The 20,144-nt window shown below is 67.2% G+C and overlaps 2 protein-coding genes across 11 annotated transcripts in view; both read right to left on the reverse strand.

Moving 5' to 3' along the window:
- Positions 1 to 1,371: 1,371 nt before the first annotated feature.
- On the reverse strand, positions 1,372 to 8,289 carry ENDOV (endonuclease V). 6 transcript variants are annotated; one of them, XM_084862045.1, is made up of 9 exons: positions 7,754 to 8,289; positions 7,166 to 7,337; positions 5,001 to 5,135; positions 4,801 to 4,840; positions 4,090 to 4,202; positions 3,580 to 3,648; positions 2,934 to 3,062; positions 2,348 to 2,418; positions 1,372 to 1,965 (listed from the first exon to the last, which is right to left on the reverse strand). In XM_084862045.1, the coding sequence occupies exons 1-9, from the start codon at positions 7,807 to 7,809 to the stop codon at positions 1,830 to 1,832; spliced, it is 921 nt and encodes a 306-aa protein (XP_084718171.1). In that variant the 5' UTR covers positions 7,810 to 8,289; the 3' UTR covers positions 1,372 to 1,829. The 6 variants fall into 6 exon arrangements, with proteins under 6 accessions (XP_084718171.1, XP_084718173.1, XP_084718169.1 ...); XM_084862047.1 differs by lacking the exon at positions 5,001 to 5,135 and having other exon boundaries at positions 7,754 to 7,955; XM_084862043.1 differs by lacking the exons at positions 5,001 to 5,135; positions 7,754 to 8,289 and having other exon boundaries at positions 4,090 to 4,840; positions 7,166 to 7,277.
- Positions 8,290 to 8,751: 462 nt separating this feature from the next.
- Positions 8,752 to 20,144, reverse strand: part of RNF213 (ring finger protein 213) — a 72,191-nt gene continuing 60,798 nt past the window's right edge. For all 5 annotated transcript variants that reach the window (XM_084861868.1, XM_084861867.1, XM_084861866.1 and 2 more), the window contains 14 exons: positions 19,996 to 20,030; positions 19,354 to 19,448; positions 17,830 to 17,989; positions 17,000 to 17,180; positions 16,205 to 16,296; positions 15,170 to 15,421; positions 14,420 to 14,552; positions 14,059 to 14,142; positions 13,314 to 13,494; positions 12,911 to 13,190; positions 12,281 to 12,475; positions 11,933 to 12,028; positions 11,509 to 11,687; positions 8,752 to 10,214 (listed from right to left, as the gene is read on the reverse strand). In XM_084861868.1, coding sequence (XP_084717994.1) covers positions 10,061 to 10,214; positions 11,509 to 11,687; positions 11,933 to 12,028; positions 12,281 to 12,475; positions 12,911 to 13,190; positions 13,314 to 13,494; positions 14,059 to 14,142; positions 14,420 to 14,552; positions 15,170 to 15,421; positions 16,205 to 16,296; positions 17,000 to 17,180; positions 17,830 to 17,989; positions 19,354 to 19,448; positions 19,996 to 20,030 — 2,117 coding nt within the window. In that variant the 3' untranslated portion in view covers positions 8,752 to 10,060. The remainder of the gene's footprint in view (positions 10,215 to 11,508; positions 11,688 to 11,932; positions 12,029 to 12,280; positions 12,476 to 12,910; positions 13,191 to 13,313; positions 13,495 to 14,058; positions 14,143 to 14,419; positions 14,553 to 15,169; positions 15,422 to 16,204; positions 16,297 to 16,999; positions 17,181 to 17,829; positions 17,990 to 19,353; positions 19,449 to 19,995; positions 20,031 to 20,144) is intronic.

Below are 20,144 nucleotides of genomic sequence, written 5' to 3' on the forward strand. Positions count from 1 at the left end.
TGCCAGTGACCTGGGCCGCGGCCCGAGGGCGGGGCCGGCAGGAAGGCGCGATGGCTGGGTGGGGTCTTGCCCTGAGCACCCAGCGCGGCCCGCAGAGGGAGGGACCCTCGAGAAGCGCCCGGCCTCCGGGAGGTGACCTGGGACGGCGCCCTCGATCCTTCGTCCCGACACCTCGCGCCTGGTCGCCGGGCGGGCGGTCCGTTCGGGGTCGGCGCAGCCGCGCGCCCGGGCTGTTCATTACCCCGGCCGGGCTGTTCATTACCCCGGCCGGGCCGTTCATTACCCCCGGCCGGGCCGTTCATTACCCCGGCCGGGCCGTTCATTACCCCGCCCGGGCCGTTCATTACCCCCGGCCGGGCCGGCCGGGCAGGCAGCAGGGCCGGGGCCGGGCTGTGAGGACCCACTCCCGCCCAGCAGCACGGATGCCCTTTAGGGACCCTCCCGGAGGCAGGGGAGCAGGCCCGGGGGGGGGGGGGTGCAGCCGGGACTGGGCCAGGCCCTGCAGGGCTGGGACCCCCGAGCCCGAGGGGGTGTGATCGAAGGGACGATGTTTGTGGCTGGAGGGGTGCAGCGGGAGGGTCCCCATGCCGGACTGTCGAGGAGAGGGGGCAGGCGGGGGTCCCGAGGCGAGGGGTCTGGGGGAGTGGGTGTGCTCTGCGGGAGCCCCCTGGGAATGGGGAGAGCCTGGGCGGGACACGGGCACCGGCTGAGGCGCCATCCTCTTTGGACCGGCTGAATTATTAAGGGGCTCAGGCTATTCCGGGCTCGGGCAGTGTGGTCTGAGACGGACAGCATCTCGGCTCTATTTTTAAGTTCTGCGGGAAGAGCCAGGCGCCACCCGGCCCCCGGGCCCTCTGGACGGGGCTGGGTGAGGGCAGGGCAGAGCAGAGGGCGAGCGTGTGGGCAGCACCTGCCACTGAAGCCCCTCCCTCGTGCGGCCCGGGGTCTGTCTCCTGCGAACGCCGCCCGCAGTCCAGACCCACCTGGCCCCTCCGGGGCTCCTGGCCCCCTCCTGCTCGACCCCCGTGACCCCCCTCCCGCACTGCCAGGCCCAGGTCTGGGCCCTCCCCGTCTCCCCTCCCCACTGCCCCCCGCACTGCCAGGCCCAGGTCTGTGGCCCCTCCATCCCCCCCCGGAGCTGTAGCTGGAACTCCGGTCCCTTTAAGGTCAGGACCCTCCAGCCTCCTCGTCAGGCTTAACCCTCACACCGGCCGGAGCCATGGAACCCGGTCAGACCCCTCCCACCCGCTCGGGGGGTCCCGGGGGCTGCTGGGACGGCACCCGGAGCTCAACCGGAACAGCCGGCGGCGGATGCACCAGGGCCGACGGGCGGAGCTGTAACGCCGTGCCCGCCAGCTGCTGTGAGCACGGTTATTGTTTCAAAATCTATTTTTATTGATTTCAGAGAGGAAGGGAGGAACATCAGTGATGAGCATCATGGATCGGCTGCCTCCTGCACGCCCCCCACTGGGAATCAAGCTCGCAACCCAGGCCTGTGCCCTGACCGGATGCTCAACCACTGAGCCACACTGGCCAGGCCCACGTGGGCACTTTTAGAACAAAGCAGACTCCCGGGACCCCTGGGAAAGCCCCGGGCCTGGGTCTGTGCTGAGGTCTCGGCATCACCGGGCTGCCGGGCCCGTGCTGTGACGGCAGACGGACGGACGGACGGACGGGGACAGCACAGCCACGGGAGCGGGCGCCCGGCCCGTGTCCGAGTCGGAGGGGAGCGCGCCGCCGGCTGCCGGGCCGGTCCCGCCCCACGGAGGCGCCGGGGCGGACTGGCGGACGGCTCTCAGGGCAGGGCTGGCTCCGCACCGGCTCTGGTCCTACTGCTCCTGGGCGCCCGGGGCTGGGGCTTCCGCGGGGGTCCTGGGGCCGGGGCTGGGGGCCGCGGGAGCCCTGTCCTCACCCGAGGGGCCTCCGGGGCCTCCCGGGGGCCGCGCCTTTGGCCTCTGAGCCCTGCTGGTGCGGACAGGGAGGAGGGGCGGCATCAAACCCAGTGCCTGAGGGCCCTCCACCCAGGTGGCCTGCCTGCCCTGGGGGCCGGCGGAGGGGGCACCCAGACGGAGCCAGAGACCAGGCTCCGAGCCGCTCCTCACTGCCCGGCCGGCTTCCCGTCCTGCCCGAGGGGGCAGCGCCGCCCGGAGGCTCCCCGCGGACCCAGCAGGTAGGCATCCCGGCGCCTGCCGCACGCCCGGGGGGAGCCCAGGCTCAGAGCAGAAAGGACGGCGCCGAGCTCTGAACCCCGCCTCCAGGGCAGGTGCCCCTGCACCCGCGGGCTCCTCCTGTCCCTGGGGGCCCGCACTCAGCTGAGGACCGCTGGTGCTGCAGCCTCTGCGCTCACCTCTCCCGCCCGGGGGCGGGGGGCGGGGCGCCCAGGGTCCTGCGGATGAAGTCTCGGGAGCGGATATCGGCCTGAGGAGAGGGGTGTGTGAGCGCTGGGTCCCCAGCTGGCCTGTGGGCCAGCTCTCCCGCCACCTGCTCCCCCAGAAAGCCGGGGGGTGCGGGGGGGGGGGCCTAAGGTGGGATCCAGGTCCCCGTTTCAGCTGCAGCCACGCGGCTCCCCTGGCTTCGTGGCCAACAGCACCCTTAGGTGGAGCAGCCTGAGCCGCGGTCCCTGCGAAACCCCTTCCCCGAGGGCCCAGCCGCGCGCGGGCCCCAGGCCTCTCCAGCGGGAGCGGCAGGCGGACGTGCGGAGGACGGTCCGGTCGGAGCAGTGGCAGGACAGGCCCCTGGAGCAGGGCCACCACCGGCACCAGGAGCGCCCCGCAGCCACGGAGCTAGGCCCTCAGCGGGGGCTGTGCTGCCACCTGGAGGCCGCTCCGCACGCCGCAGCCAGGGGGCCGGGGCCGGGAAGGGGTGGTGGCCGGGGCAGCGGGGGCAGGGCCAGGGCAGAGGCAGAGCCGGGCCTGGGTGAGCCGCCCACCCACCTGGCGCACGGGCTCTGGGACCCGGAACCGGCAGCAGCTGCGGGTCAGGCGCACGGCCGTCTCCAGGCTCATCTTGTGGCCCACGGAGACGTAGAGCGGCTTGGAGCTGCCGTCGTGGCTCCGCAGGGCCTGGGGCGGGAGGGGGTCAGGCCTGGGGGAGAGGGGTCAGGCCTGGGGCAGGAGGGGGTCAGGGAGGGGTCAGGCCTGGGGCGGGAGGGGGTAAGGCCTGGGGGGGGTGTAGGAGGCGGCGAGGCCTGGGGCGGGAGGGGGTCAGGGAGGGGTCAGGCCTGGGGCGGGAGAGGGTCAGGGAGGGGTCAGGCCTGGGGTGGGAGGGGGTCAGGGAGGGGTCAGGCCTGGGGCGGGAGGGGGTCAGGGAGGGGTCAGGCCTGGGGCGGGAGGGGGTCAGGGAGGGGTCAGGCCTGGGGCGGGAGGGGGTCAGGGAGGGGTCAGGCCTGGGGCGGGAGAGGGTCAGGGAGGGGTCAGGCCTGGGGCGGGAGGGGGGCGGGGCCTGTCTCGGGTGCAGGAGGGACCTGGGGGGTCAGCGCCTGGGGACGGGTGGGCCGCTCTGACAGCCGCGCCAGCCAGAGGGGGGGTGCAGGCCGTGTGCTGACCTGGGGCCCCGCTGCCCGTCACCGGGGGCACTCACCCGGCCCAGCACGGCCCCGGAGCGGCCGGTCAGCGGGAAGGAGTCGCCGCCGGCGCGCAGGAGGCGGATCTGGGGAACAGGACACGGTCCCTTCACAGCCGGAGCGGCGGGCGGGCCCCGAGCACCGGGAGCGACCTGCCCGGCGAGGGCCCTCGGCACCGCGCGCCCTGGCGCGGCCCTCGGAGCGCGGCCCCCTCCCGGCTCAGGCACATCTGCTTCTACCCAAGGACGGTCCTGGGGGCAGCTGGGGCCCTGGGAAGGCGGGGTCCTGCCCGCGGCCCCCGCAGACGCAGGGCTGCCCAGCGAGATGCGTGCCGTCCCCGGCGCCTTCCCAGGGGGAGCCAGCGCCGCCCGCTGTCCTGTCCCCCAGCCCCCCCGCCCCGTCCTGGTGCTGCCCAGGGCAGAGCACGGAGAGGCCGGGCGGGGGCTGGGAGAGGGGGCTGCGAGGTCCCCGCACCCACAGGGAGACGGGGGTGCTCCTGAGCCTCGGCAGGGACGGGGGGGGCACACCTGGTCCCGGTGCAGGGTGTCCTTCTCCAGCCCGTCCACCTGCAGCAGCTTCTTGGCCACCCCGACGCAGGGCAGGTCTGTGAGGACGCCCAGGTGGCAGGCCACCCCGAAGCCTGGGGGGGGGGGGCAATGAGCCAAGCGAGGCAGGGGCAGCAGGGGCCTCGGGCTGAGGGACGAGACTCCAGGCCCCGGCTGACCCGTGGCCCCGCCCAGCTTCCCAGGAGCTCCCGGCCCCTCCCCCTGCCTCCCCTCTGTGGCCACCTCAGCCTCTGGGTCTCTGCCCCCCGGTTCCCGACACTCGGGGCCCTTGCCAGCTGGCCCAGTTGCTGTGCTGGGGTCCCTGCCAGGCAGGCCCGAGGGTCCCGGGCCGGCCTCCAGGGTGGTGTGCTCCCCCCTCTGCCGCCCGACCCCCCACTTCCTATCTGAGGGTGAAGCAGCCCGGGCTCCCGCTCTCCGACCGAGTCCCAGCGTCTGGGGGCACGCTGCCCGGTTCAGGGCCAGCACCTCAGGCTGCAGGCGGCCACCAGTGGGACAGGCGGCTGAGCTCGGCCGCGGCTCCTGATGGCCGTGGGGCAGGCGGGATGGGGTGAAGGGAAGGGACTTTCTGGCGGGTCCCAACAAGAGACAAAGGAGTTGCCAGCGCCCAGCTGGGGTGCAGGCAGGTGACCTGAGCCCCCCAGCCCTCCCGCCACCTCTGGGGAGCAGGATCACCTCGGGGGTGGAGCACCCCGTTTCCATCCACCAGGAGGACCTGGAAGAGCCACGGGGAAGGGCGGTCAGTGGTGCTGCCATGGCCGGGTGGTCTGGGGGCAGGAGGCCCAGGCTTTGAGGTCCTCCCCCGCCCTCGGGGCAGAGCGCCTCCTCCAGGAAGCGCCAGGCGCCCCCTGCAGGCGGGGCCCCGGGGTACCTGCCTGGGGCGCGAGGCTGGGCTCCGCCTCCCGCAGCCGCTGCACAGCGTCCACCAGGAAGGGCACCTCCCGGAAGGCCAGGAAGCCGGACAGGTAGGGGGCCGTCAGGTGGACCAGGCGGCTGTCCTCATACAGCACCTGTGCGGGAGCCAGTCCGGCCGCTGCCTTCGGCTGGGGATCCCTCCTCTGCAGCCCCCCCCCGCCCCTCCCTGCCTCACTGTCCGGGAGGCGAGCGCCCGGTGGGTGGGCTGGGGAGTCGACCTGTGAGCCGGAGCCCAGGGTGATGGGGGAGGCTCAGGGGACAAGGGCAGGTGGGAGAGTGGGGACAGGGGCTGGGGCAGGCCGGCAGTCAGGGCTCCCGGATGGACAGCACACAGCCCGTCACTCCTGGTCAGCATGGTGCCGGACCTGCTCCCGCACAGGGACCCTGCACCGGGGCTGAGGGCCTGCATGTCCTCCAGGCTCCAATGAACCTGCCCGGTCAGCAGTCACTGCCCCTCCGCCCCACGCCGGCCCTCCGCCTGTGGATTTGCCCACGGAGGCTGCAGATCTCGCCCACGGGGGCCACGGGCCACTTTCCCAAGACCCCCGGCTAGCCTGAGCCCACACGCAGCTGGCTGCGGGCAGCAGCAGACCCTGTGCCCGTGCTGGGTGACCAGAGGACACGGGATGAGGCCCCCGAGCGCCTCGGTCAGGGGGAGACACATGTAGGCGGGGCCGGTAACCCAGCACCGAGGACAGCTGCCCGGCATGGCCCGAGATCGAGGCGGCGGAGATGGGGTGACGGAACATGGGACAGGTCTGGGGAAGCCAGAATCCCAAGGCTGACGGGTCTACGGTGGGCGTGCGGGTGTGCCTGCTGCTCCGGGCACATGGCCTCAGCTCAGCTCAGCTCCGGGTGCCGGTGCTCTCCGTCCACAGGAGGAAAGAGGGGGCGGAGCCTGGCGTGAAGGGGCGGGGCAGAGCCAGGTGGGCAGCCAGGCAGCCCGGGCCCTTCCCCCAGGCCAAGCTCCACACTGACCAGGGCTGAGGGCAGCCTTGGCCGCTGCCCACCTCAGCACAGAGCAGGTGCGGGCACACTCCTGCTGGGTTCTGACTGAGGCGGGAGGGCGCGGCCTGCGGAGGCGGAGGGCAGGGGGCAAGCCCTCCCCTCGCTCCTCCTTAGCCACGGCTCCCTGAGCGGGGCCTGCAGATCCTCGGCTCACCCCCTCCTCCCCGCAGCCACTCCCGTCTTCCCTCCACCAGGCCGGGAGCTCGGTGCCCAGGCCGTGGCTGGGGGACAGGACCACACGGTAGGGGAGACAGGCTAATCCCATTCCAGTGAGAGAGAGAGAGAGAGAGAGAGAGAGAGAGAGAAGAGGGGGTGCTGGGAGCAACTCCTGGTCTTGGGGGATGAGGGGCGTCACCAGAGAACCTCAGAGAGGGGCGGGATGTTCCGGACAGGCAGCGGGCAGCGGGGTCCGCCTGTGGGGTCCAGAGTCCTCGGAGGGGGGGGGGGAGGGAATGGCTGAGCTGAGGTCAGACAGCAAGCGTGGGCCTTGTTGGCACGGAGGCACCGGCAGGGTCTCACGTGGACGGGTGTGCCCTGACCACACTTGCTTTTTAGGAAACAGCTCTGCTGGCAGCAGGGGCCCAGCGAAGACCCTGCGTTCACCGGCAGGAGGGCGGGCGCGGCGCGGCGGGGATGGACAGGGGGACTGGGGCCAGCCCCGGGGAGGATGCAGAAAGAAACGCTGGAAATGGAGCGAGTGGCCCGGCCGGCCGGCGCGGCTCAGCAGTTGAGTGCCAACCTATGAACCAGGAGCTCACGGTTCGATTCCCGCCCAGGGCACGTGCTCAGGTGGCGGGCGTGATGTCTAGTTGGGGCGTACAGGAGGCAGCCGATCATTGCTGTTTCGACCTCTCCCTCTCCCTTGCTCTTTGAAATCAATAAAAACGTTTTTAAATGGAGCCGGTCTGACGAAGGGGAGTGGTCTGGGCAGACAGATTTCCAGCTTGGGCAACTTGGGATGTGTCCCTGCGGGTCACTGAGATGGGGAGTCTAAGATGTCTCCTTGTTTTTGTCGCAGACCCCCCAACCTATTAACGAATCCTACAAACACCGGGTTCCCGTCCCCGAGCCCAGCGGGGCTGCCTGGCCAGCACCGCCTGCCCAGCCCCACCGTTACCTCCAGCTCAGGGTAGCTGAGCACCACGAGAGAGGCGCAGGCTCTGACACTCTCGCCCTTCACGAAGGACACGTCCACGCCCCCGACCCTCTGCAGCCCCGCGAAGGCGGGGTCCCGCTGCCACGCCTCGGTGTCCTGGTCCACCACGCGGGCCTTCAGCAGGGCTTGCTCCCTGAGGGCGGACCCCGTGCAGCGGGCAGTCGGGCTCCGCCCCTCCGGCCGCCCCGCCCCTGAGACTACCTTGCCCCCTGATGCCCCGCCCCGGCCATTGCCCCGCCCCTCCACTCCCCCCGCCCCTGATGCCCCGCCCTCTCCGTGCCCCGCCCCTCCATTTCCCCGCCCCGACCGTTGCCCCGCCCCTGATGCCCCGCCCCCTCCGGCCGCCCCCGCCCCCTCCCCGCGACCCGGACGCGCGCGGGAAACGAGCGCCGCCGCCCCGCCCACTCAGCTCCCGAAGGCCCTTGGGTCCCGCTCCCGAAGCCGGCCGGTGACCCGCCGCCCCAAAGCCGGGAACCCCGAGGTTGGCGGGGCCGCGGGGGGCGGCATCGCTTCAGCCCTAAGGTCTTGCTCGTTCCCCGGCTTCATTACCGTTTCCAGAGCGACAGGGTTTCCTCGGGTGGCGGCCCAATCGCTTCCTGGGCCATGGCACAGCCCGACGTCCCTTCCGCGTGCGTCACTTCCGGTTTCCTGTGGAGGCGCTTGGTGGGCCGCCTGGGGCGGGGCTCAGCGGACGGCGCCGCCTGGTGGCTGGAGGACGCACGGGGCGCCGGCCTCGCGTGGACCGCCCCGCCCCGCCCCGCGGGGGGAGGAGGCCGTGGGGCTCGGGGCCCGGCGGGAACGTCACACGGACCCACAGATGCACCGGAGAGACCCGCGCTGGCCGCCAGGGACAGCAGGAAGCGTAGACTTTCATTTGCAAAGGAACGGGGCCGGGGGGGGGGGGGGGGGCAGGCAGGAGTGGTGAAGGGGCCGTATGTTGTTTGTTTTTTAATCTCACCGCTGGCTCTTTCCCATTGACTTGTTAGAGTGGGGTGGGGAGAGAGACATGGATTGGTTGCTTCCCACAAGGGCCTCCCAGGGTGGAGCCCTTGATTCCCGGCAGGAGGTTCTAACCACTGAGCCACCGGCCAGGTCAAGAACCCACCCGCTGCTCATACATCCTGGGCCCTGCCCCATCTCCTGGCGCCCAGGCTGCTGCAGCCCTCCCTCCCGCAGGGAGCCGCAGCACCGCCCACCTCGGCTGTTTCCGGTGCGACTCGCCCTGAACCCCGTGGCGGGCACCCGCCTTCACCAGGCGCCTTGGCTTCAGTCCCAGTGTCTGTGGGGACGTTCCCAGGGGAGGGCACAGTCCTTTGCGAGCCGGACTCCTGCCCAGGCCAGGGCTGGAGGGCACCCTCTGAGGCCCAGGCTCCTGCTTCGGGGCAGCGTAGCCCCTGCCGTCCTCCTGCCCGAGGGGTTCACCCTCGTGCTCTGAGCCGGGCTCCGTTTCCCCCGGGATGGGCAGCTCTAGAGCCAGCAGAGCCCGCCCCCAGCGAGTGGAGGGCGCCGGCCGAAGGCAGGGCCTGCCCCTCAGAGGACTCTCTGGCTTGATCCAAACCCACGTTTATTAAACAAACTTGCATTTGTGTGTGCTGGGCAGAGGCAAACCAGACAGTGCTGGGCAATGGCAGTTAAGGCTTTGAAAGCACAGCGTACAAAGTCTTAATAAAACCCTTCATAAAAGTGGGGAGAAAGCCCTCCCCCGGCCCCCAGAGGAGGAGGGCCTTCGTCTCCTGCGTGGCGCCGTGAGGAGCCTGCGTGGCGCCGATGGCCACCATGGCGGCGTCACCACAGGCCTGGGGGATCCAGGAGCTGCTAGTGCATGGAACCCCCTTCCCTGACTGAAGTGGCCCCACCCCCGGGTGCGGACGGCATGGGGGGGCCTTTGCAGGGTCCGAGGGCCGAGTGCGGGCAGAGGAGGGCGGCTGGGTCACTGCCCGCTCACCAAGCACCGGAGTGGCCACGCGGGGCACCTGCAGCCGGTGGGGGCCGAGGGCGGAGCCGGCTCTTGCCGTGTGGCTCTCATCCCCACGGGCCCGCCTGCGAGCTGGGGCCTCCCTCGCTCCTGGAATGTGCACGAAGGTCTTTCCCTGAGTTGTCCACGGCTCTGGCCGTGGCCGTGGCCGTGGGTGCCGGGCCCCCCGGAGTGGGAAGTAGTCCTGAGGCCCCTGGCACCTCACTTTCAGTGACAGCAGGACGAGGGCAGGGCAGGGACCAGAGTCCTCGGGCACTTTTCTGGAAACTTCACGGCCTCGTGTCCTTCCTGAGTCTGCTTATGCCTCGGCTGAGACCGCAGGGACTGAGGTCACCCGGGGTCCCGCTGACCGGGCGGAACGCCGGTCAGTGCTCCCCCAGCGGTGCCAGGCTGCAGCCGGAGCCACGCCGCACGGACACCGTGCATTCCCAGTTTCAAAGCCCAGGTCCGCTCCTTCCTCGGACGGGTGAGGACACGGAGCCCCTGAGAGTGTGGGCTGTGACCCGGGGGTGGTCAGGCCGTGCCAGGTCCTGCTGGTTGGGCTCCAAGGTCCGTGACTCCCAGGACGGCCTGGGAGCGTGCAGGGAGGTGGGGAGGACACCGACTCTTCCGTGAGAGCAGAGCACGTTACAAGAAATAAAAGGAAAATTGTGCCCTGCCCCCTCCGACCACGTGACCTGAGACGATGGCTCCCGTCCGCTTCCCTGGACCGTGAGCCTGGTTGGTTTCCACCTCCCGGACCCGTGTCGCCACTGGAGAGCCTGGAGCACACGCTGCAGTCCCCGGGGGAGCGGCTCTGTGGGGGGAGCGGCTCTGTGGGGGGAGCATCTCTGAGGGGGGAGTGGCTCTGTGGAGGGAGTAGCTTTGCAGAGGGAGCCGCTCTATCTCGTCTGTCGAGTCCGCTTTAGCACAGCCGCTGTTTTCCATGCAGAGACACAGTGGCAGAGCAGTATCTCCTCTGGGAACTGAGCCTCCATCTCGGGGGGAATGTCACCTTCTTTCGTCTCCATGTAACTGACTAGAGTGTCTCTCAGGCTGGAAGACCAAGGGACAGAGCGGCACTTAGAACAGACTGCAGACACCCTCAGACCCTCCATCATCGGTCCCCTCCATCCGCGGTCCCCTCCATCCGCGGCCCCCTCTGGCCATTGGCAGAACCAGAGCTTCTGCAACCAGGAAGTGGGGGTCAGCCACAGGCCACCCTCGGCGAGTGGGTCTGTGGGGACCAGGAGCCCGGCCTGAGGTTCTAGTGCGCCCGCCTCCCACGTGTGTGACGTGACCTGCCACACAGAAAGCAGAGCCTGCGTCGAAAAAGCATTGTGGGGCCCAGGAGCGGGCTCCTGTCTCTACACCAAGTCCAGAAACCCAACATCACTGTCAGACCTCAGAGGGAGGGGGAGCGAGGGTGGGGAAAAGGAGGAGTGATCAACTAAAGGACTTGTGTGCATGCATACGGGCCTAACCAGTGGCCACAGACAACAGGGGAGTAGGGGTATACGTGGGGAGGAGTTTGGGATGGGAATGGGGGGGATTCGGACAAATTTGTGATACCTTAATCAATAAAGAAATTTAAAAAAATAATATTTTTTAAAAAATCCGGCATGGCCCTGGCTGTATGTGTCAGTGGCTCAGAGCATCGTCCCAGGTGCCGGAAGGTCTTGGGTTCGATCCCCAGTCAGGGCACATATCCAGGCTGTGGGCTTGATCCCCAACTGGGGTGTGTAGAGAGGCAACCGATTGATGTTTCTCTCTCATCTCCCTCCTTCTCCCTCCCTCCCTCTCTCTCTAAAATAAATAAATAAATAAATAAATAAATAAATAAATAAAATCAACAAATACCCTCAGTTGAGAATTTTTAAAACTTCACAGATACCAGTGCACACAGGTCTACCCACACACATAACGGGAAATGAGAGTTAGAGTGTGGGGCGGGGGCTAACGGGCTCCATGGGAACAGGGACATCTGTAATATTTTCAACAGTAAAGACAAATTCTCAAATCGAATCCGTCAGGGAAGCAGAGGAAGGGAACAGCAGCAGCAGACAGGTGGCAGGAGAGCTGACGTCAGTCGGCCAGTACCGGGCTCGGTGACTTTGAAAAGGCCCAGCAGAGCAGGCGGGAGCCCCCGCGGGGCCATGGGTAACAATGCCATCGCCGCGGGCTACGTGGCTTAGCCACTTCACAGCTTCATCAACGCCCAGCGCCTGGCAGGGCCAGGCCAAGGACTCTGCGGGCCTTCTCCGCCCGCCCGGGCAAACAGCCCGCAGAGGAGACGCCCCCAGCGCCCGCGGGAAGCAGGGGCAGCACCCGCTGCAGGAGCGGCGCCTACCTCCAGTCGGCCTTGAAGTCGGCCTCGGTGAGGGGGTTCTTCAGCTTCAGCAGGATCAGCTCGTGCAGCTCCAGGAGGAAGCCGTCCAGGGAGCCCTGGTTCAGGAACGCGCGCAGGCGCTTGGCGCTTCCCGGGCTGAGCCGCTCCTGGTACTTGGCGCTGATCTCCCTGAAGGGCTCCTGCAGCCAAGGACGCTCAGGGGAGGCCAGGGAGGAGGATGGGAGGGAGGAGATGGGAGGGAGGAGAACGAGGAGGGAGGAGGCCGGAGAGGAGGATGGAGAGGGAGGAGGCCGGAGAGGAAGGAGGCTGGGGGGGGGGAGGATGGAGAGGGAGGAGGCCGGGGAGGAGGATGGAGAGGGAGGAGGCCGGGGGGAAGGAGGCTGGGGGGGGGGAAGGGAGCTGCAGGGCCAGGAGACGGACTTACCTTCTGCAGGCGCAATAGCTGTTCAGACTTGTGTGCAGAGAGAAGCTGCCAGAGCGCGATGACGTGGCGGAGCCGACACGGGTGCAGGTGCAGGGCCTGGGAGGAGGGGGTTCAGGAAGCGGCACTCAGAGCGCATCTGGCTTTCCTCCAGTCCCACCTTTCTGCTCACACCCCCACCACCTGCTCCTCCGCTCACACCCCCACCACCTGCTCCTCCGCTCACACCCCCACCACCCGCTCACATCCCCACACCCGCTCACACCCCCACCACCCGCGCCTCCGCTCACACCCCCACCGCCCGCGCCTCCACTCACACCCCCACCACCCGCTCAGTGTACTCACACCCACCTTGGCCACCTGCTCGGTCTGGTCGCCCATGCGCAGCTTGTCCTGCAGGTATACGGTCAGGTCCATGTCCGGGTCCTCGCCCGCCGTGCTCAGAAACCCCAGCGTGACTTCCACGAGGGACAGAGCTTCGCACGCGTCACTGTAGGACTGCAGCTGCCCGCCCAGGGCGCTGGCGGCCGCGTGGGGCAGGGGGCTCTGGAAACGGGAAGCAGCTCAGAGTGAGACAGCTGACCTTCACGCCAAGGTCGCTGCCCGGGGGCAGCGCTGTGACCCGTGCTCCTCAGGATCGGCTGTTTCCCAGACACAGGTGGGGCTCACTGGACCCTCAGAGCCACTGTGAGCATGTGCACACTGGCCATACATGCATACACAACACGCCCACACAATGCAGCCAATACACACATGCCATGCACGTGCCACACACACTCAACATGCACATGCCACAGGCATACTCACTCCTCACGTGCACACACATGCATACATACTCAACACACACATGCCACACACAGTTCTCTGGCCTTCCGCAGGCGCACATGGCGGTGGCACCAGCATGGCCCGGCCCGCCTGCCCACAGTTGGAGCGCGGGAGGCCAGGGGAGGGAGCCCGGGGACAGGACGGCGGCGGGCTCACCTGGGGCACCCGGCTCCTGATGGCGGCGAAGAGGTGCTCGTAGTTCCAGTCGCGCCGGTACACCAGCGTGGGCAGGCCCCGGAGGCTGAGCCGGGGTTTGCCCTGGAGGAAGCGGCCGGTGACCTGGCGCTGGATCCGCTCCAGGTCCAGCTCCTGCAGGCTCTCGCCGCCCTGCGCCACCTGGTACTGGCAGTTGGCGAGGATCAGCGGCATCAGGTCCCGCTCCGCCTCGTAGCTGACGACGTGCAGGTCGGCCACCTCGGAGGCGTCCACGGAGTAGCTGCGGGGGGAACGCGGCCTCAGCGGTCAGCACCGGCCCAGCACGCGGGCCGGCGAGCGGGGGACACGGCACACGGCCTGCGGTGCCGGGCCGAGCCGCCTCCCGGGGCCGAGAGGGCCTCACCTGGGCTCCTCCTCGGAGAGCCGCTGCACCGCGGAGACCATGTCGTTGTGCAGGCCGATCAGGTAGCTGACCAGGGCGGTGGCGCAGAGGCCCAGGCCCTGGCGGCGCGGCAGGATGACCTCGAAGTCCGAGTACAGGTCCAGGTCGGCGCGGCAGTAGTCTGCGGGCAGCTTGATCTCGCCTTTAAGGACAGGGCTGTTCTCCGGCAGCCGCTCCAGCTGCTTCCTGCAGGGCATCTGGCCGGCCCGCGGGCTGCAGCGCGGACGCCCAGCCACAGACTGCCCCAGCCTACCCCCCCCCCCCCCCCCCCCCGTCCCCCAGGTGCCGCCTGCTCCGGGGCCCCAGCATCCTATTTCCACCTGGACAGACCCAAGAGGACCCGGCGTGGGTTTTATTTTATTTCCTGGGGGCTCAGCGTGGCCCGCAGGGATCGAGCTGAAACTGGCAGCCCACCGCCGCCTGCCGCTCCGCTCACCCAGCCCTGCTGCGCCCGCCGCGGGCTTGCGCCCAGTCAGCCCGATCGCGAGAGGCTCGCACGGTCGCAGCAACGGCGCTCGCCAGCCGTGAGCCCTGCGTCTGGCCCCCGTACGTTGGTCAGCTGAGCGGGGCTCCCACAGGAGCACAGGGACCACCAGGGACAGCTCCTGCATCGAGCGTCTGTCCCCTGGTGGTCAGTGTGCATCATAGCGGCCAGTCATTCGGTTGCTCAGGCTGTTATACGTATAGAAGCGGAGCGCGCACTCACCCTGGGTCTCCAGCGACCTCCTCAGCTTGTTCCACGTGGACAGAAACAGTGTGACCCGGCTGAGGAGCAGCTGCTTCAGGCCTCCTGCCGAACACGCCCGTGCAGGTCAGACCATCAGGCTGTGCTCCCCACACACCCGCGGCCCAACGCGGCCCAAGCGCCGTGGGAGCACCCCGGCCGAGTGCCTCGGGCTGAGCGAGGCTGCCGCCAAGCCTCCACGGTGTCCCGGGCTCATCACAGCCCCGTCCTCGCGTGAACAGCGCCCAGTGGCCCTGAGCTGCCCGCCCTCCCTGCCCCTAGCTGGAGTGGCCCTCGAGCCACCAAACAGGCATCCTGACCTCCTATGACGGCCGAGTCCTACCTGAGCCGTGGCTGTCAATGAAGCCTCGGATGGACTGGAACTCAGCTTCCGGAACATTCTGGAACCATTTCACCAGATCCCTCTGCAGGGCCAGGATCTCAGGCAAGAACTTCACGAGTCTCAGCTCTGCCTCCTGGGGAGGGAAGGCCATGTTGGTCTGTCAATCTCTCACCCGCCCAGAAAGTACCACAGGGGTGGGGGCTTGTGGGCGGGGCTGCGGGGGTGGGGCTGCGGGGAAGGTGCTGGCTCAGGGCCAGTCAGTGTTTGTGTCTCCCTCTGGCCAACCTGCTTTGGTTGGGCATTGTTCCATTGGTTTTTATTTTTTAATTCTTAAACATATTTTTATTGGTTTCAGAAAGGAAGAAAGAGGGAGAGAGAGAGAGAGAGAGAGAGAGAAACATCAATGATGAGAGAGAACCACTGATGGGCTGCCTCCTGCCCGCCCCACTCTGGGGATCAAACTCAAAGCCCACCATGTGCCCTGACCTCCTGGTTCACAGGTTGATGTTCAACCTGAGCCCGCTGACCAGGCTTCACTGAATTTTAGAGAGAGGAGGCGGGGGTGGAGGAGACGGGGAGAAAACAAGCCCCTCGATGTAGAGAGACAACTGTTTCACAGACACCCCCCCCAGCATCCTGAGCTGCAGGCAGGGGGCCGGATCCTCCGGGAAGCGGGTGCCCAGGCCCCCCAGGGCCGAGCAGGCGGGCCGGCAGGCCGGGGCGAGGGCCCGGGGCGTCCGCCAGGCGCACCTTCTGCAGGAACCTCCAGAGCACCGGCACGCTCTCCCGGCCGTTCTTCTGCTCCACCACGTGCCGCAGGTGCTCCACGGTGAGCCGGGCGCGGCAGCTCCAGGTCCGGGAGCAGTGGAGCGGGCTGGCCCGGGGCAGGCGGCGCAGGAAGACCGCCGGGTCCCCCAGCACGATCCTGGCCACCGGGTCGGAGCTGATGCGCTCGTCCTGGCTGATGAGACCGTTCACCTCCAGGAGGGTTTTGTCCTGACGCTGCGGGCAGGACAGGCGCTGGCGTGAGGCCCACCGGGGCTGGGGCCCAGGGCCCAGGGCGTCTGCTCATTATACTTATTTGCTTGCTCGGGAATCCTCACCGGAGGGTGTGTTTTCAGTTTTTCCATTGAAAGGAAAGGTCGATGTGAGAGAGACACATCGACTGGTTGCCTCCCGCATGGCCCGGGCCAGGGCCGGGAATCAAGCCTGCACCTGAGGTCCGTGCCCTGGACAGGAATGGAATCTGGGACCCTTCAATCCAGAGCTGACACTCTATCCACTGAGCCACACCGGCCAGGGTCGACCCGCTCACTTTACACCTCACCAACTAGCCACATTGCTGGCTTTCACACTGGTTCTGTAGGGTCACGGCTCCCAATGGCACGAGGCTCAGGCCTGCATCTCCCTCCCGCCCTGCTCCTCGCTGACGCTCATTCCCTGACGGGCTCTGCTGCTCCCGGGTCTGAGGGGCAGCTGCCTATGGCCACGGGGCACCGCGTCCGACCGAAGGGCAGCTGGCTACAGCCACGGGAAACAGGGTGTGTCTGTGTGTGGGCCTGTCGCTCCACCATCTGCCAGGAAATGTAACAGAGGGGAACCTGGGCTCCAGCTGCTCCTCTGCCTGCCGCACCAGCGGTCAGGACGGCGGGCGGGTGGCCTGGGCCGGTACGGCTGGGTCCGAGGTGGGCCCAGGGCTCCGGTGCCTTTGCTGAGGCGCGTGGGCCGAGCCCAGGGCTCAGGATGACCCTCCCCACCCCCAGGCGGCGGCTGCCCCTCACCCACCTCCAGCTCAGGCAGCACGAGGGCCTGGAGCAGCTTCTCCCACGAGTTCCTCTGCTCTTTGGTCGACAAGGTGGCGCCGAAGCTGAAAGACCCTAGAGAAGGCACCAGCACGGCCGTCCCCGGTGAGCGCGCCAGCGTCCACCGAACCTCGCCCTCTGGGGGGACGGGAGGGGCATCTTCTTCTAGGCCAACCAGAGGATTTAAACTAGGGGTGTCGAACTCAATCAGAGAAGGGGCCAAAATCTAAAATCCAGCCTAAATCGTGGGCCGAATGGTTTACTGAACAGTCATAAACTGACAATGTCATAAACTGACAGCGGAGTGCAGTGATGACAGCGTGGTGCGGGCCACATTGCAAGGCCTGGCGGGCTGGATTTGGCCCTGATTGACACATGTGATTTAAACACAGCTCCTGCCGCCCGGAGGACACGGGCCCGTTCCGGTCAGGGCCCGGGCCGGGTTGCCGGCTCGATCCCCAGTGTGGGGCGTGCAGGAGGCAGCCGGTCCATGATCCTCTCTCATCATGGATGTTTCTCTCTCTCCCTCCCCATTCCTCTCTCACATCAACATGTCTCCTGCTACCCCGCCCCCACGTTCTCTGTGAAGATGCTCCAACCTCTGACACTGGAGCCGGCAAAGCAGCCCCACCCACCTCTGCGCACCCAGCGGGGAGCTTGGAAGGGACAAGGGGCAGGCACACGGCCCGCTGCCAGCTGTGGCACCGCACCCATCGCCACCCGTCTGTCTCCCAGGCCCCATGCTCTGCGGCTGTGCCCCCCCTCGCCCGGCCCTTACCCCGGCCGGAGAGGGGGTGCTGCTCCCTGAGCAGGACGCACAGCACCAGGTGCACCACCTGCACCGTGTCATCCGCGCTCTTGCCCAGCGTCCGCATCAGCTGCCGCAGGTCCCGCTGGAGGTGCTGCTGCAGGAAGGCGCCCGGGTCCCTCACCGCGGGCTTGATGAGGAGGGTCAGCTCCTGGCGGAGGGACAGGGCGTCAGACGGGCGTGTGCGGAGGCCAGGGGGCTCTCACCGCGGAGGCAGCGGCAGGGCGGAGGATCCCTCGGGGCCTCGGGACAGCGGGAGGGAGACAGGGCTCCCGGGAGCCCGGAGACCGTCTGCTCTCGTGGCCCAGGAACACCGAGGGAAGGCTGCTCTGCCCCAGAGCCACGGCCCCGAACGGGAGGGCGGGTGAGTGCGGCGGCCTCTCCACGCCCAGGTGTGCACAGAGTCGGGCATTGAAAATAGACCTCGCAGCCCGGCCAGTGTGGCTCAGTGGTTGAGTGTCGACCTATGAACCAGGAGGTCAGGGTTTGATTCCTGGTCAGGGCACGTGCCCAGGTTGAGGGCTCCATTCCCATGGGGGGAGGGAGGGGCAGGTGTGCAGGAAGCGGCCGCTCCAGGATTCTCTCTGGTCAGTGATGTCTCTCCCGCTCCCTCAAACCAATAAAGTGTAAAAAACTAAAACGGACCGGATAAAGGCTGGTGGGCACTCCGCCATCCCGCCAGGCGCCGCGGGGAGGGGAGCGAGGGGTAAACTCCGTGTCACCTGGGGGACTCGGTGGGAAGACAAATCTGAACCCACAGGGGGCGGGCCCTGGGAGACAGCCGGGCACCCTGCGCGTACCTGGGGGCTGTGGGCCGCTCCCCAGAGCATCGCCAGGTGAGTGAGGAGCCGGGCGAGGAGGAAGGCCGCGGGGGCCAGCTCTCGGTCGGAGACCACCGCCTCGTCCCCGGTGGCCGGGCTTCCCAGCACGTGGCCAGTCCGAGTTCTGTCCACATCGTTTCTGGAAAGAGCAGAAGAGGCCAGATGAGGGCAAAGGTCATCTCTTCGCAGATGGGGGCACCCAGGTCCCAGGGACCCTAAGGCCAGGCTCCCGTTTGGGGAGAAAATAACATTAAAAGCACTTTTTTCTTCAGAATCTGGGTGATCTTCCTAAAAGTGTTTTTTTCTTCAAATATATTTTTATTGATTTCAGAGAGGAAAGGAGAGGGAGAGAGACATAGGAAAGCAATGAGAGGGAATCACGGATCGGCTGCCTCCTGCACAGCTCCCACTAGGGACCGGGCCACACCAGCCGGGCCAGAGTCTCTCTCTTCCTAGAACCACCCTCCAGGTGACCGGGACCGGCAGCCTTCTCCGGGAAAAGTGGCCGAAGGGAGCAGCATTCAGTGCCGTCCCCCGGGCCACGAGTCAGGCCGGCCGGACCTGCTTCCCCCTGCAACCGCGGGGGTCAGAGGCTCGGGACAGCCAGCCTCCGGGACAGCCGACCTGGGCCCGGGACATGGCACAGTGGCCTCCTTTTCCCCAATCAACGCCCATGACCAAGGGCGGGCGGAGGAGCTGGGCCACACCCAGGGCGCAGGTGCGGCGTGATGGAAGGTGCCAAAATGCAGGGTGTCCCCACAAAACGTACACATGCTTTCGCAGCGGGAGCCCGGGTGGTGCTTCTTTCTTTTCAGATTTGACCCACTGGAATGAACAATTACTCAAAGTGGGCGTTGACCTATGACCCAGGAGGTCACTGTTCCACTCCTGCTCAGGACACATGCCCACGTTGTGGGTGTGGTCTCCACTAGAGGGCGTGCAGGAGGCAGCCGATCCATGATTCTCACTCATCACTGATAATTCTCTCTCCTTCTCCCTTCCTCTCTGAAATCAATAAATGTATATTAAGAAATTATTCAAAGTGTGTATGCATTTTTGAGGAACACATAATACTCATTCCTATGAATGCCTGTTGGTGGTTCTAGGATAGTGGTCGGCAAACTCATTGGTCAACAGAGCCAAATATCAACAGCACGATTGAAATTTCTTTTGAGAGCCCAATTTTTTAAACTTAAACTTCTTCTAACTTCTTCAAAATAGACTCACCCAGGCCGTGGTTTTGTGGAAGAGCCACACTCAAGGGGCCCAAGAGCCGCATGTGACTCGAGAGCCACACTTTGCCGACCACGGTTCTAGGACATTCTGATGGTTTGTGGCCAATGGCAGCTCTGGCATGTCCACGTGGTATGACCACAGGACCGTGGCCTGACGCCCATCCGGGCACTGACCCACGATTCACGTTGAGGGTCAGCTTATTGGGTGGGAAAGAAACAGCCCTCGGCGGGGGAGGGGGATGAGCAGAGAAGGAACAGCCTTACGTACTGGGCGTCCGTGAACCCTCTGATGGACTTGTGGTCCTGCCCTCCGACGGGCGCGCCGCAGTCGATGCAGACGCTCTGCTGCATGGGCAGGCCGCACTGGGGAGAGGGGGTGTCAGCTCAGGGTGCAGGTGTCACGGGAGGGGCGGTGCAGACGGGGCAATTCAGCAGTGGGGCTCAGAGCTACGCGTCTCTCTCCTCCTCCAGGCCCCTCTCTCCCGGTCTATCCGCTCTGCGCTAGTAATCGGCTTCTGAGCCGGTCACCACTTTGCCGTCCCATGTCCCTGAGCCCACGCTGGGGCCATGGAGGTGGCTGGTGGTGGTTCCTAACCACAGCCATGCTGTCTCCCAGGGACCGTGGCATCTCTGGGTGCCGCACTGAGGAGACGGGATGCTCCTGGCAGCTGGAGCCTGGGCCAAGGATGCTGCCCAGGACGGGCCCCCCGTAAAGACGTGCACAAGGTGCCGAGCTGGAGCCCGGCTGGACCCCCTCAGCTCCGTGCGGGTGTTCGGGAGCGGCTGGGCCGACCCTCAGAGGCGTCAGTTCCCCTGGGAGGTCAAGATGCCCCCCCCCCCTTCATGTCCCCCAGACCCAAAGGAACATGCCTTTTGAGCCCCCCAAACCTGTCCCAACACCCGGTCTCACCTCCCCGACAGCGCACAGATGGCCTTGGGGACACCCTGTGGGAAGAAGAACGGGGCCCGAGTTGGCCGGCGAGGTTTCCCGTGGGTGGGAGCACGTGGTGCACGGGAGGGCTAACCTCCTCCTGGCCTGACCCCCCCAGGAGGGCGGGC

This window comes from Pipistrellus hanaki (genome assembly GCF_964339955.1).
Source record: "Pipistrellus hanaki genome assembly, chromosome: 16".
In the NCBI taxonomy this organism is placed as follows: domain Eukaryota; kingdom Metazoa; phylum Chordata; class Mammalia; order Chiroptera; family Vespertilionidae; genus Pipistrellus; species Pipistrellus hanaki.

What these genes read in the sequence shown, in the direction of transcription:
- ENDOV (XM_084862043.1), bottom strand. Translation starts at nt 4,827, where the DNA reads ATGGAAACGGGGTGCTCCACCCCCGAGGTGATCCTGCTCCCCAGAGGT. An exon ending in CCGGGGCCGTGCTGGGCCGG is followed by an intron (nt 3,063 to 3,579) that starts GTGAGTGCCCCC and finishes CTCCCGCCCCAG; the next exon opens with GCCCTGCGGAGCCACGACGG. An exon ending in CCCGCCCCCGGGCGGGAGAG is followed by an intron (nt 1,966 to 2,347) that starts GTGAGCGCAGAG and finishes TGTCCGCACCAG; the next exon opens with CAGGGCTCAGAGGCCAAAGG.